This window comes from Lycium barbarum, chromosome 9 (assembly GCF_019175385.1).
Source record: "Lycium barbarum isolate Lr01 chromosome 9, ASM1917538v2, whole genome shotgun sequence".
Taxonomy (NCBI): domain Eukaryota; kingdom Viridiplantae; phylum Streptophyta; class Magnoliopsida; order Solanales; family Solanaceae; genus Lycium; species Lycium barbarum.
The window spans coordinates 114,858,625-114,873,428 of record NC_083345.1 but is presented as its reverse complement, the minus strand read 5'-3'; the positions used below and the strand labels follow the sequence as shown (position 1 = coordinate 114,873,428).

General features: G+C 35.3%; 2 protein-coding genes across 2 annotated transcripts; both read left to right on the top strand.

Annotated features, from left to right (window-relative positions):
- The first annotated feature begins 1,303 nt into the window (after nt 1-1,303).
- Nucleotides 1,304-4,710, top strand: LOC132612206 (B3 domain-containing protein REM8-like). Its single transcript, XM_060326525.1, has 6 exons — nt 1,304-1,387; nt 2,217-2,622; nt 3,047-3,177; nt 3,319-3,595; nt 4,104-4,234; nt 4,303-4,710. The coding sequence occupies exons 1-6, from the start codon at nt 1,322-1,324 to the stop codon at nt 4,708-4,710; spliced, it is 1,419 nt and encodes a 472-aa protein (XP_060182508.1). The 5' UTR covers nt 1,304-1,321.
- Nucleotides 4,711-6,078: 1,368 nt separating this feature from the next.
- On the top strand, nt 6,079-12,456 carry LOC132612205 (B3 domain-containing protein REM17-like). The gene is made up of 10 exons (XM_060326524.1): nt 6,079-6,376; nt 8,030-8,104; nt 8,542-8,672; nt 8,789-9,059; nt 10,221-10,363; nt 10,514-10,742; nt 10,983-11,057; nt 11,188-11,312; nt 11,639-11,870; nt 12,198-12,456. The coding sequence occupies exons 1-10, from the start codon at nt 6,079-6,081 to the stop codon at nt 12,239-12,241; spliced, it is 1,623 nt and encodes a 540-aa protein (XP_060182507.1). The 3' UTR covers nt 12,242-12,456.
- The last annotated feature ends 2,348 nt before the right edge of the window (nt 12,457-14,804 follow it).

Sequence of the window (14,804 nt, the reverse complement as noted above, 5' to 3'; positions counted from 1 at the left end):
ATTTTTTGGGCTTATTTGAAGCACAAAATGACTTATAAGCTGGTCAGTCAAACACACAAAAAAACTAAAAACAGCTTATAAGCTGTTTTCAGCAGCTTATAAGCTTAGCCAAATGGGCTCTTAATGCTTTACTTCACAGAATCATGCTAGTATTGTCTCTCACACAGTCCCCTGACATAAAAAAATCCCCTGTTTCTCATTCCATCTTTCAACTTTGAAAAATAATTTGCAAGGTAGAATTTGAATTCGCAAGATAAAGTTTTGGTACGTTCGGGCAAAAATTGAGGCAAACTCTATCTTAAGGTAAAGTTTGAAACTTTGCCTGATCAGGCAGAGTTTGACTGCAAACTCTACCTGATCAAGCAGAGTTTTCCTACGTTCAGGCATGACAAAACTCTATCTTAAGGACAGAGTTTTGTCTTATACCTGAAGGCAAGTAGAGTTTTGCATTAAGTTAATTTTTTTTTTTTATTCAATTGAAATTTTGTAAAATTCCGCCTTAAGGCTCAACTTTTGTCTGAATAGGCCTAATTTTGCTACGGAACTTTGCCTTGTCATTTTTTTTTTGAGTCGGGGTTTGAACCCAGGACCTCGAGGCTTTGGGTGAAGGACAAAAATTAAAGACCAGTGCCTTTGAAGGGCAATCGTGCAAATGATCCTTTATTTTTTAAGCTTCAGGCTCTTTTTTTTAAAACTTTTTTTTTATTATATGGGGGTGGGGAAGGAGATTACAATGTGGGAATTCGAACGCTCACCAATAAAGTGAAAGTTCAGTTAGCCAATCAACTGAGCTACTAAATCCTTACTTTTTTAAGCTCCGGGCTCAGTCAAATTAATACACTTAAATTGATACGGAGGGAGTAATTAATAGTATTAATAATTGCGTAAGGCTTTTTTTAATCTCACACAAGTAGGTAGCTCCAAATATTATGACTAAAGTTCTTCGTATGTGTAACACATTTTTGATAACCCCGAACATTTCATTCTGTCCCTTTCATTAAATGAACTGATTTCGAACAGCTTTATGAGAAATTTTTTCTTTCCTTATTCAGCTAACATCTTTTCAACATATAAACAAAAAGTATTTCTTTGTTGCTTTTTGTATACATGCAGTTGATTAATGCTTTTACTTTCACAAAATCATAATGCAGTACTAGTATTTGTTTACAAGTTACCTGACACGAAAAGCCGCCTGTTTTTCATTCCATTTGTAGCTTTCCCCTCAAATTTCTCTGAATCTTTTTAAAATTATATCTAATGGGAAACAGAAAAAAAAAACATATTTTCTCTACTGTAAAATTTTATCAGTTCCTTGGCTGCAATGAAAATTCCTCCAAAGAAACCTCATTTTTTCAAACCTATTATGCCTGGTTTCAAGAATGGAATTGTAAGTAGTAATACTTTCATTTTTTTTTCACTTTTATAAATGTCTCCTTTATTATGTATAAATTTCAATGGCTTCGATCTTCAAGTTCTTACTCGTTGCAGTTTAATATTATGAGTTTATAATGTAATCTTTGTTGTAATTTGTTCCAGGTTTCAGCTGAATCTTGGAACAAAAACATAGTACTCCTAAAGATCAAAAGCATAATCTAAATGAATATTGTTTTATTGGGTACAAAATAGTTACTCCCACCGTCGCAATTTATGTGATATAGTTTGACTGAGTATAGAGTTTAAGAAATAAAGGAAGACTTTTGAATTTTGTGGTCTAAAATAAACCAAAGATATTTGTGTGGTTATAGAATATGTCGTAAAGCGTAAAATATAAAGTTTAAAGTTAAATTGTTGTCAAATAAGGAAATGTATCATTTTTTTTGGGACAGACTAAAAAAGAAAGTGTATCACATAAATTGGGACAGGAGTAATTTTTTAGTGTTCTTAATGACAGAATCTATGTATGCCATGAAAATTATATTGTGTATATAGGTAAAGCATTTTTTTTTAAATGTATATGTATTAAACTTATTTTTCACTTTTATATTATTTTGTACGATGATGATGATGATATAGCTGATCTCAACTTGTTTGGGACTGAGACTCGTTATTATTGTTTTATGTGTGTGTGTATATATATATATATATAACACTTGTTGAATCCCCTCGAAAGTCCCTATTGTAGTGTTTTCTGCATTCCTTTTAGAATTTCTGGCTAATTAAAAATGAAGATATCATTGGACAAGGTTATTCTGGTTATACATATTGTTGTTCTGCAGAATATTCCTAAAGGTTTCTTGAAGTATCTCAAGGGATACGAGCATATTGAACACGCAATACTAAAAATAGAGGGCAAGAAATGGCTGGTGAAAGTGAACGGCCGACGACTGGAAGAGGGCTGGAAAAAGTTTGCAAAGGAGCAGGAGTTGCAGTTAGGATATTTGTTGATTTTCAGACATGAAGGAAACATGGAGTTTGAGGTTACAATATTTGATTCAAGTCACTCTGACAGAGAATATGCAGAGTATATACAAATACAAGAAGAGGAAGAAAATGAGGTGGAGGAAGAAGAAGAAGAGAACGAGGACGAGAAGGAAGAGGAAAAAGAGGAGGAGAAGGAAGAAGAAGCAGCAGCTGCAGCAGCCCATATTCTCGAAGAGACTTCCAAGAATTTTGAATTCAAAGGTGAAGTTCTTTTTAATAAGACAAACTAGAATAGAAAGAGAAAAGAAGAGTAACTACTATAATGCTGAATATGGTATTGACTAGAAGTAACGATTTGTGCAAAAAGTTATTAATATGGAAATTATCATAAATAAACAATTTATAATACTTTAGAAGTTAGCCAAAAGGTGTGGCATGGGTAAAGTTTGCGTGCATCCTACCTTCCCTAGACCCCATTTGTGGGATCACATTGGTTATGTTGTTGTGTGACGGATATTTAAATGCTGCTGCTTGTTTTGAGTGTAATTTGTCATATTTAATTTCTTGAATAAACAAACAACTACGTCTCAATCTCAAGTAAATTGGGATTGACTATATGAATCTTCATAATCCATATCGTGCCATTTAAGCCCTTCAAAAATTTAATATACTCACGATGTAACAGAAAAATCGAGCCCCAGCATCGAGTCATCAGACACGACTTCCTCCGATGCGGAAGCTGCTGCCCACAAGCCTTTTGGTCATTCTCATTTTGTATATACTATTAGACCATATTGCTTTGCATATGGTTACTTGGTAAGTCTCAGAACTCATTAATTTCACGTAAACTCTTGAAGAATCTTTAGGCTAAATGAAGCATGTGCACCATCGTTCTTATTTTTATCTTTGTTAAGTGAAACTATGAAGCATATGAACTGTTTAATGATGTGTATACAGTGTGTCCCTAGACGTTTTGCATTTGCAAACGGTCTCATCACCAACAAAAAGTGCGGTTTGATTATAAGAGATCAAATGAAAATTAAGTCGTGGAATCTAAGGTTAAATTCTTGCAAAAACCGATTCTATATTGGAGAGGGATGGCGTAAATTCAGTGCTGATAATTGCTTGAAGGAGGGAGATCGTATTATGTTTGAGGTTGTTACTAATGGAGAGACACCTATATGGGAATTTCATGTTCTTACTGATGCAGAAACTCCAATGAGGAAGTTTCAGGGTAAGTTTTCTCATCTAACCAGCTTCTTATTTCTTTGATGATCTTTCCTATTGTCATATGCACTACTTTTCTGTGTGGTATTTATGAATATTTGTATTGGATAGGATATTTTTTCTTTTTGCTTTTCTTGTCCAAAGTGTGTAATAGACAACTGTGGCGTAAACAACTATCTCTATTTGTATTTCATATCACTTTCTTCCGATCAACACACTAGTCATTTTATCCTTTGCTACTCATAATTATCATTGAACTCCAATCTTCCATCCTCTTCCTGAGTAGTCTTATCTTGTGTGGTGTGCTTCATCTACATTTACTTGGCCTTTGTGGCTGCTCCTCCGAATTTTTTTACTTCCTTGTTTTGAGTGTAATTTGTCATATTTAATTTCTTGAAGAGACAAACAACTACGCCTCAATCTCAAGTAAATTGGGATTGACTATATGAATCTTCATAATCCATGTCGTGCCATTTAAGTCCTTCAAGAAATTTAATATACTGATGATGTAACAGAAAAATCGAGCTCCAGCATCGAGTCATCAGATACATCTTCTTCTGATTCAGAAGCTGCTGCCCACAAGCATATAGGTCATTCTCATTTTGTGTGCACACTTAGACCATATTGCTTTACATATGGTTACTTGGTAAGTCTCAAAACTCATTAATTTCACCATTTTTCTTATTTTTATCTTTGTTAAGTGAAACTATGAAGGATATGAAGCGTTTAATGATGTGTGTAAATGGTTATGCACCATGCCAGCGCGTTCCTAAACTTTTTGCACTTGCAAATTGTCTTATCAACAAGAAGTATGATTTGTCTATAAGAGATGAAAGGCAAAAGTCGTGGAATTTAAAGCTAACTTCTTCTAGCGCTCAAGTCTTTATTGGAGATGGATGGTGTAACTTCATTGCTGACAATTGCTTAAAGAAGGGAGACAGTATTAGGTTTGAGGTTGTTACTGATGGAGCGGCTCCTGTATGGAAATTTCATGTAGTTACTGATGCAGAAAATCCTGTAACGAAATTTCAGGGTAAAGTTTCTCATCTAACCAGCCTCTTATTTCTTTTTGATGATCTTTTCTATTGTCATATGTACTACTATTCTGTGTGGTATTTATGAATATCTGTACTTGATAGGATCTATTCTTTTTTTCCTTTGTTGTCCAAAGTGTGTAATACATAATTGTGGCGTAAACCACTATCTCTGTTTGTATTTCATATCACTTTCTTCGATCAACATATTAGTCATTTTATCCTTTGCTGCTCATAACTATCATTGAATTCCAACCTTCCATCCTCTCCCTGAGTAGTGTTATCTTGTGTGGTGTTTCATCTACATTTACTAGGCCTTTGTCACTGAATATTTTTAAATCTATGCATGTTTTGTTAACAGAACCAGGGCCACAAAATGTTCCGCTTTTGACTTTTTTTAGGTCTGGGATTCTGCTACTGCTGGACTTCTCGAATTTTTTTCCCTGGTTCCTCTGCTTATTTGGCATAGCATTTTTGCTTTGTATCTTTACTTTCTCTGTTTTTCTTCTGTTCATTTCCTTCTGCTACCATGCTTCCTTTCATAAGTTCATTGTTCTTCTGAGTGCCCTGGGTTTCAAAGAGTCTATGAAGGAAGACTTTTGCTAAAAAACAATGTTGCAATTACAGTTACTGTGAAAAGCTTTTGAATGTGGTAGAAAACTTTTGAGCTGCTTTAGGCAGCCCATACTGTTGAAATGACTTCCAAGAATTTTGAATTCAAAGGTGAACTTCTTTTTAATAAGAAAAAACTAGAACATAAAGAGAAAATAAGATTAAATACCAAATTAAATCTTGAAAACATAATTTAATTGGTCTAATTAGTTTCTTAATAAAAAATAGTGACTACAATAACATAATTTGATATCGAAAGGCTTACATATAACATAGATAATTTGAATATCATGATATATTCAGTTACTATAAAGTAGATTAATATGAAGGATAGAAAGTTAAAAATCCTGACTACAGTATTGAATAGAAGTAATGAAGTTGTACAAAAAGTTATCAATATGGAAATTATCATAAATAAACAATTTATAATACTTCAGTAAATAGCCAAAAGGTGTGTTGGATAATTAAATGCTGATACGTTTTCTAAGTGCAGTTTTTCATATTTAATTTCTTGAAGATACAAAATAACTACACCTCAATCCCAAGTAAGTTGGGATTGCCGATATGAATCCATGTTGTGCCATTTAAGCCCTTTAAGAAATTTTAATTTATTGATGATGTAACAGAAAAACCGAGCCCCAGCGCCGAGTCGTCAGACACGTCTTCTTCCTACTCGGAAGCTACCATTCACAAGCCTTTTGGTCATTCTCATTTTGTATGCACTATTAGACCATATTGCCTTAAATATGGCTACTTGGTAAGTCTCAAAACTCATTAATTTCACCATTTTTCTTATTTCTATTTTTTGTTAAGTGAAATTATGAAGGTTATGAACTGTTTAATGATGTGTGTAAATGGTTATGCACCATGTCAGCATGTTCCTAAACATTTTGCACTAGCAAATTGTCTCGTCAACAAGAAGTATTTGTCTATAAGAGATGAAAGGCAAAGGTCGTGGAAATTAAAGCTAAATTCATGTAGCGCTCAAGTCTTTATTGGAGATGGATGGCGTAACTTCATTGCTGACAATTGCTTAAAGGAGGGAGATCGTATTATGTTTGAGGTTGTTGCTGATGGAGAGGTGCTTGTATGGAAATTTCATGTAGTTACTGATGCAGAAACTCCAATAAGGAAATTTCAGGGTACGATTTCTCATCTAACCAGCTTCTTATTTCTTTGATGATCTTTTCTATTGTCATATGCACTACCACTCTGTGTGGTATTTATGAATATTTGTATTGGATAGGATCTTTTTTCTTTTTGCTTTGTTGTCCAAAGTGTGTAATACATTAATGTGGCGTAAACAACTATCTCTATTTGTATTTCATATCACTTTCTTCGATCAACATACTAGTCATTTTATTTTGTAGTCTTATCTTGTGCGATGTGCTTCATCTACATTTACTTGACCTTTGTGGCTGCTCCTCCGATTGTTTTAAGTCTATGCATGTTTTGTTAACAGAACCAGGGCCACAAAATGTTCCGCTTTTAACTTCTTTTTTTTTTTAGGTCTGGGATTCTTCTACTGCTGGACTTCTCGACTTTTTTGCCCTGGTTCCTCTGCTTATTTGGCATAACATTTTTTGCTTTGTATCTTTACTTTCTCTGTTTTGCTTCTGTTCATTTCCTTCTGCTACCATGCCTTCCTTTCATTGTTCTTCTGAGTGCCCTTGGTTTTAAAGAGTCTATGAAGGAAGACTTCTGCTAAAAAACAATGTTGCAATTACAGTTGCTGTGAAAAACTTTTGAGTGTGGTAGAAGCCTTTTGAGCTGCTTTAGGTAGCTTCTGAGAAAGTATCTTGCTAAACTTTTAGAAGGCTGTTCTTAATCACTTCAATGAATAGTATCAGAAATTTAATTTATTGACGATGGAATAGGAAAACTTAGATCCAGTATTGAGTCGTCACACAAGGCTTCTTCCCATGCAGAAGCTGCTACTCGCAAACCTTTTTGGTCATTCTTATTTTCTATGCACCATTAGACCATATTGCCTTGAGTTGCAAAACTAATTAATTTCGCGCGAGCTCTTCAAAAATCTTCAGGTACTGATTAGCGACTTCTCCTTGTTTTAAGAAGAGAGCTTCATCTTCACCACTTCTCTTTTGAACTTTAAAAACAAATACTACATTTTGGATGAAATGATTCATTTTTTGGCTTTCATATCATATGTTTTTTTTCATATCTAGAAAAAAAGGGCATTCCTTGTCTTCATATTTCTTCCAGATCCAAGTTGGATTCCCGTTTTCTTGTCCATGCATTGATGAATCCAAATTCAAATCCAAGTACACTGCTCTGCCGATTGTTATGCTTGTATTAACCAAACCCTCAAGTCCCGTAAATTCGCCCAGCGGACCTTGGGTTTGTTCGGTTTATGGGCAACTTTGCTAGCGAAGGCGGTTAGTAACAATTTCGACCATCTTACTTGGACATCTTTTCTCGATTTCTTTGTCCTCTAATCTTCTTTCCGGATATCGTGGGACTGGCATCTGATGACCTAACCCGGCCGAGCAAACCAGTAAACCCTGACCGATATAATAAAAGTAAGAAAACACAATGGAAATTAAGACGTCGCAATACTATCATGTAGCAATTTATAATTCAAAAATATAAGCATCTAATCAACAGTTAGCCCGAAGGCATCATTATTTTTTCTTTAAAAGGATCCTCTCTAGTCACTAAAGCTTCTCTTTATAACTCTAGCATCCTTATAGTTTCTACTTCAACTTGATGTTCTATTTTTGGATTTAAATTCATCTTCAGTTTCAATTAATTACATTTTTCAATTTGAAAACCAGATTTGAGAGCAAATACATCACTTCAGCCTGAAGAAAAGAAGCCTAATTTGGATGCTAAAAGAGCTTCCACTCAAGGTCTGAATTACAAGAGCACGTACCCTTTGATAGTTTCATCATATCAGAGATAATTCGACTATCATGTTATGTACAGTTACTATAAAGTAAATTAATATGAAAGAAAGAAAGTTGAAAAATACTGAATACAGTATCGAATAAAAGTAATGAAGTTGGGCAAAAAGTTGTTAATCTGGAAATTACAACAACGACAACATACCCTGGGGTCTGGGGAGGGTAGAGTGTACGCAATAATTGATAGTACTTCAGTAATTATCCAAAAGGGGTGTTGGATATTTAAATGCTGACACGTTTTCTAATTATAGTTTGTCATATTTAATTTCTTGAAGATGCAAACAACTACGCCTCAATCGCGAGTAAGTTAGAATTGGCTATATGAATCCATATTGTGCCATTTAAGCCCTTTAAGAAATTTTTATTTATTGACGATGTAACAGAAAAAACGAGCCCCAGCACCGAGTCATCAGACACGTCTTCTTCCTATTCAGAAGCTACCATTCACAAGCCTTTTGGTCTTTCTCGTTTTGTATGCACTATTAGACCATATTGCCTTAAATATGGCTATTTGGTAAGTCTCAAAGCTCATTAATTTCACCATTTTTCTTATTTCTATTTTTGTTAAGTGAAACTATGAAGGATATGAACTGTTTAATGATGTGTGTAAATGGTTATGGACCATGTCAGTGTGTTCCTCAACATTTTGCAAGTGCAAACTGTCTCATCAACAAGAAGTATGATTTGTGTATAAGAGATGAAAGGCAAAGGTCGTGGAATTTAAAGTTAAGTTCTTGTAGAGCTCAAGTCTTTATTGGGGATGGATGGCATAACTTCATTGCTGACAATTGCTTAAAGGAGGGTGATCGTGTTATGTTTAAGGTTGTTACTGATGGAGAGGCGCCTGTATGGAAATTTCATATAGTCACTGATGCAGAAACTCCAATAAGGAAATTTCAGGGTACAGTTTCTCATCTAACCAGCCTCTTATTTCTTTGGTGATCTTTTCTATTGTCATATGCACTACTTTTTTCTGTGGTTTTTATGAATATTTGTATTGGATAGGATGTTTTTTCTTTTTGCTTTGTAGTCCAAAGTGTGTAATACATAATTGTGGCGTAAACCACTATCTCTATTTGTGTTTCATATCACTTTCTTTGATCAACATAGTGACATACTAGTCATTTTATCCTTTGGTACTCATAATTATCATTGACCTCCAACCTTCCATCCTCTTCCTGAGTAGTCTTATCTTGTGTGGTTTGCTTATCTACATTTACTTGGCCTTTGTCACTGCTCCTCCAAATTTTTTTAAGTCTGCATGTTTTGTTAAATGAACCAGGGCCACAAAATGTTCCGCTTTTGACTTTTTTGAGGTCTGGGATTCTGCTACTGTTGGACTTTCCTATTTTTTTGCCCTGGTTTCTCTGCTTATTTAGCATAGCATTTTGCTTTGTATCTTTACTTTCTCTGTTCTGCTTCTTGTCATTTCCTTCTGCTACCATGCCTTCCTTTCATTGCTCTTCTGAGTGCCCTTGGTTTTAAAGAGTATACTAAGGGACATTGTAAGTTGTAACACAACTATCCAAAAACACTTACATACAACAAGTAGCCCGAAGGCATCATTGCAGACATCCTAACAACGCCATTTGCTTCATTCCGTTTCCAATTTTACGCGACAAACTGAATGTGGCAGCCGCGCTTCATTTTGCAAGGGGATTATTAGGCCAGATTGATATTTATATATTGACATAATATTTTATCTCTAGCTAGCTCTGGCTTTATCACTTTTAACTTGATCAATCGTTTCTAACACATCCACATGCATATACTGTAAATCTATATATACAGCTTCATACTATGATAACTTGCGACTGAGAATTAACTCTGCAATTGCATTACCTTCATTTGTTATAGTAAGACCCAACTGATAGTAGAAGAGAATTTGAAATTAGTGGATTATTCAACTTCTTAGACTTAAAGTAGTTCACTGTGCAAAAAATGTGCATATAGTGGAAAGTTATCCCTTTAGACAGGTTCTATCTTGTGGAACTGTTGATATGTTCTTTTGTTCATGAAGTACATTTTAAAAATATTTGACATGACTTTTTTGTGTAATTAGCAAATGCTACAGAAAAGCCAAAGCCTCATGTCATGTCATCACACAATGATTTCCCCGATGTAGAAGCAGCTAAGGACATGCCTCTGGGTCGCCCTCATTTTATTTCTACCATCAAGCCCAGTTGCTTTTCAAAGTATTTGTTTGTAAGTTGAAAACTAAATTCTACTTTCCTTGTTATTACTAAAACAAAGATGAACTCATTCCGTTGTGAGAACTATTTTTTCTTTAATAATTCAAGACTGTGAAGCATAAGTATGAGCTATTTATGTGCAACTGGTTATGAACTGTTTCAGCATGTTCCAAAACTATTTGCACTGGAAAATGGCCTCAGAGACAGGAAATGTAGGATAACGATAAGAGATGAGCAAAGGTCATGGGCGTTTAAGCTGTATGACAGTGCAGGCAGCACTTTCATTGGAGGTAGATGGAATAAATTTTGCACTGCTAATTTCGTAAAGGAAGGAGATCCCATAATGTTTGAGTTGTTTTCCAAGGGAGAGAAACCTGTACTGAAATTTCACGGCAAGTTTCTCATCTTAGCCCTTTTCTCTTATATTTCATCCACCTTTTCCGCTATTTATCTATCTTTCTTATAAATCATAATTATAGTGAAATGACATTTTTTTTCTTTTTTTCTTTTTAAGGATCCTCTCTAGTTATTAAAGATTCTCTTTGTAACTTTTGCATCCTTATAGTTTCTAAGTTTACTTAATATTACTCATCTTCAGTTTGAGTTATGACGTTTTTCAATTTGAAAACTAGATTTGAGAGCAAATGCATCACTTCAGCCGGAAGCAAAGGAGCCAAATTTGGATGCCAAAAGGGTTTCCTCTCAAAGTCTGTATCGCAGGAACATACCCTTAATTAACCTGACGACTTTTAGTAGTTTCTGTGATGACTTTAGTCGCCACAAAGAAGTCCTATTTTTTTTTCTTTTTCTAATGTATCTTTTTTGAATGAAGAACAGGCCTCAGGATTGAGACCTCAGATATGACTGCTCCAAAAGCACAAGTGTCTACTTCAACATCTGCTAATGCTAACCCTCATTTTATTTCTACTATTAAGCATTACGCCATCCGCAGACCCTTTTTGGTGAGTGATTTGAACTTGTTTTAGTTAAGCCCTTAATAGTTAGGATCTTAACTACTCCCTCCGTTTCAGTTTAAGTGTCTTAGTTTGACGTGACACGTAGTTTAAGAAAGTAATGAATGACTATTAAATCATATGGTCTTAAATTAAAGATGTGTATAATGTATCAAAATGCCCTTGAATCTTGTGGTTTTAAACATGTCATGTGGAGTGACATTCTTCGTGAAACAGGCTAAAAAAGTTAAGACACATAAATTGAAATAGAGGGGAGTTTATCATTTTTTGTGATAACGCGATGTTGATCTACATATTGGGATAAACTTGAGCAGTATCTTCCAATCGCTTTTGCAAAATCAAATGGCTTGTTGAATCGACGTTGTGAGATGATTCTCAAAGATGAGAAACAGAGATCATGGTCGGTGCAGCTACAACCAAGGGGACTTAAATTTATAATTAGCAGGGGATGGACAGCATTCAGGAAAGCAAATGATGTCCAATTAGGAGATACTTACAAGTTTGAACTCATCAACAACGGAACAATACCTGTAGCGAATTTCCATTGTGAGTATTTCTTTACTTCCCTTTGTTTTCATGATCTTCCTCCGCGTTATACTTGCTTTTGTTTTTTGTTCTTTGTCCATACGACTATAAAAATATTGGAGAGACTGGAAATTATCTGTGGTGGTGATATGAGAATATTATGCCACACTGCGAAAGAGTTATGAGATTCTTGAAAATTTGTTACTTATGATATTAAACGAATCTCGAAAAGTTTTATCTGATATCTAGCTTAGACTTCAATTAGTATGTAAGTTTAATGAAATCAAGTCTGCAAATTTTAGATTCATAACAAAGAAGAGTCTATGTTATGCTAAAAAAAAATTGCAGGTAAATATTCTGGGAAGGATGTCAAGCATGAGAGAAGCCCTTGACAAGGAGCACTGAGGAATATGATGCTTTTTGGATTTACTAGATGTTGGCTAAATTAAAAAAGAAGATGTACTTTGAGATTTTGTTCTTTAAAAGACAAACCTGTTTTTGTATGCTGTTAGCATTACTAACTCTCAAGATAAGTCACCTTTTGGTTTAATATCATGACACTGGAAAATAGAGATGATTATGGTGTATCCGCTCCATGTGTGGGTGGATATGGATAGTTGGTTTTTAAGAGATTTGACATTATAACCCTCATTTTATATAGTAGTTAATGTTTTTGTCATTCAAATATGTTATTATGTATTAGATCCATATTATCTTACATGACACAACTGAATAATTGAAACATCAAATCGGAAAAATTGAATCAAAAAGAGAAAATTGAACCGAACCAAATCAAATTTGTTTTGGTTTGGACGGTCCAATTTGATGGCATTTTATTAAAAGAATCTAATGCATACCCTAAAACAATCCAAAAAAATAATAATGAAAAGCACAAGGATGCTGCTAATACTTCACACAAGTTCTTTTTTCTCCTTGTTTCACCGAATCCGCGACTTAAGTAGTACTAAAAAAAAAAGTTAAATCAAACTAGTACCAAAAAAAAAAAACATTAATACGTTTCACGCACGAAATTCGTGCATTTTTTTGCGCGGATTGCCCTTCTTTTGGGGTGGTCTTTAAATTTTGCCCCTCATATGTGTGGTCTTTAAATTATGCCCCTCATATTGCTGGTCTTTAATTTTTGCCCTTCGCATTGCAACACTGAGCGTTCACGCAGAAATTATGAAGTTCTGAGTTTGAACCCCCACTCAAGCATAAATTAAAAAAGAAAACCGCAAGGCAAGGTTTGGGTCGCGTGTATGCCGGACCCGGCATACTCATGCCTTATGGGCAGACTTGGCATAAGTATGCCGGGTCCGGCATAACTTTGGTAATTCCTACATAAGTTTATGCCGGGTTCGGCATAACTTTGAGATCTCATGTCAACTTTTTACAGATTTTTAGTGACATCAAAATGTTCTATTAAAATTCAAGTGGTTTTTGTGTCAATGTGGCCTAAAGACTTTCTTTGCTACATTTCCTGTATTGGATATATTATAACTGCTCTTGTTAATATATTATGGGGTAGTGTTAGAAAAGAGTAGTTGTCGTGATTTTGTTCCATTATATCTAAGCCTAGTTTTTCATGAGTATTAACACTATGATAATTGTTGACAACATTTGCATGACGATGAGTGGAAGAGGCCACGCACAAAGTTTTTACTGTCACGACCCAGCCCCGTGGGCCGCGACTGGTGCCCTACTTGGGCACCCAAACGGACATACAAACTAAATCATCATTTTTAAACAGAGTTGAGAACGAATATTATCTTGCGCGATTGCGCGTACAAAACATTATATCAGAATCAGAAGAGGCAGCGGAATATACATCGCCGAACATATGCACATATATCAAAAAGCCGGCAAGGCTATCAAATATGTCAAAAGCCGACAAGGCTATCAAATGGCACAACGGCCCAAAACGCATATACAAATGCACGCCGACAAGGCTGCCACAAACATATACAAAATGCACGCCGACGAGGCTGCCATAACGAATAGAGTCATGCAAACACATCCGTACAGAAGTAGGCACACACACCCACAAATACGTCTACAGACCTTTAAACAGACAAACCGAATCATATGGCGGGACAGGGCCCCGCCGTGCCCCTGAACAAATACATATATACATAGCGAACGAATATATACCAAAATGTGTGCTCTAAAATGAGAAGAGCACTCCAAACAACAGAAGAGGGTGTCCTGAATGGGTAGATCACCAAACTGTGCGTCTGTACCTGCGGGCATAAAACGCAGCCCCCGAAGAAAGGGGGTCAGTACGAAATATGTACTGAGTATGCAAAGCAGAATATACAGAAAGCAAATCTGAGACATAAACGAAATGGAAGTACCAAACATAAGTGCAAATCCAACATATCAAAATTTGCTTACTTTCAAAAATATGTAAGTAATGCATAGGGTACAGAAGAATATGGTCGCCCACCCGTCGATGGCGCCATAACACAGCATAACACCAGAAAGTTTCAAATCTCCGTATCCCTGTCACATATCACATCACAACATAACGCCATACACAGCATAACACCAAATATAGGTGGAACCCGACCCTCTTTTGCGAGTAGCTCGGTGAACCATAAACACAGCATAACTCTGGAGTATATCAAAATGCGCACGACAACAGAACCGGCCCGGGACTCGGCGAAAGGAATAACAGAATGCACGAGTAGAGTCGTGAGTAGTCATATGCATAAAATCATTATCATAAATTCAAACATAAGTAAAATGATCATATTTGAAATCGGAATAATAATCATACCAAATTCTTTCAAAGATTCTCTGAATTACATAAAGGAAAGTCGCGGGACCCACGGACGGGTATTTACCCAAGTCGGGCCCGCCTATGGAAAACATACGTATCATACATAATGCAAACTTTTATAAAAATATTGGAGCAATCCGAGCATTTATGTGAAATGTATGGCATTCAGAAAT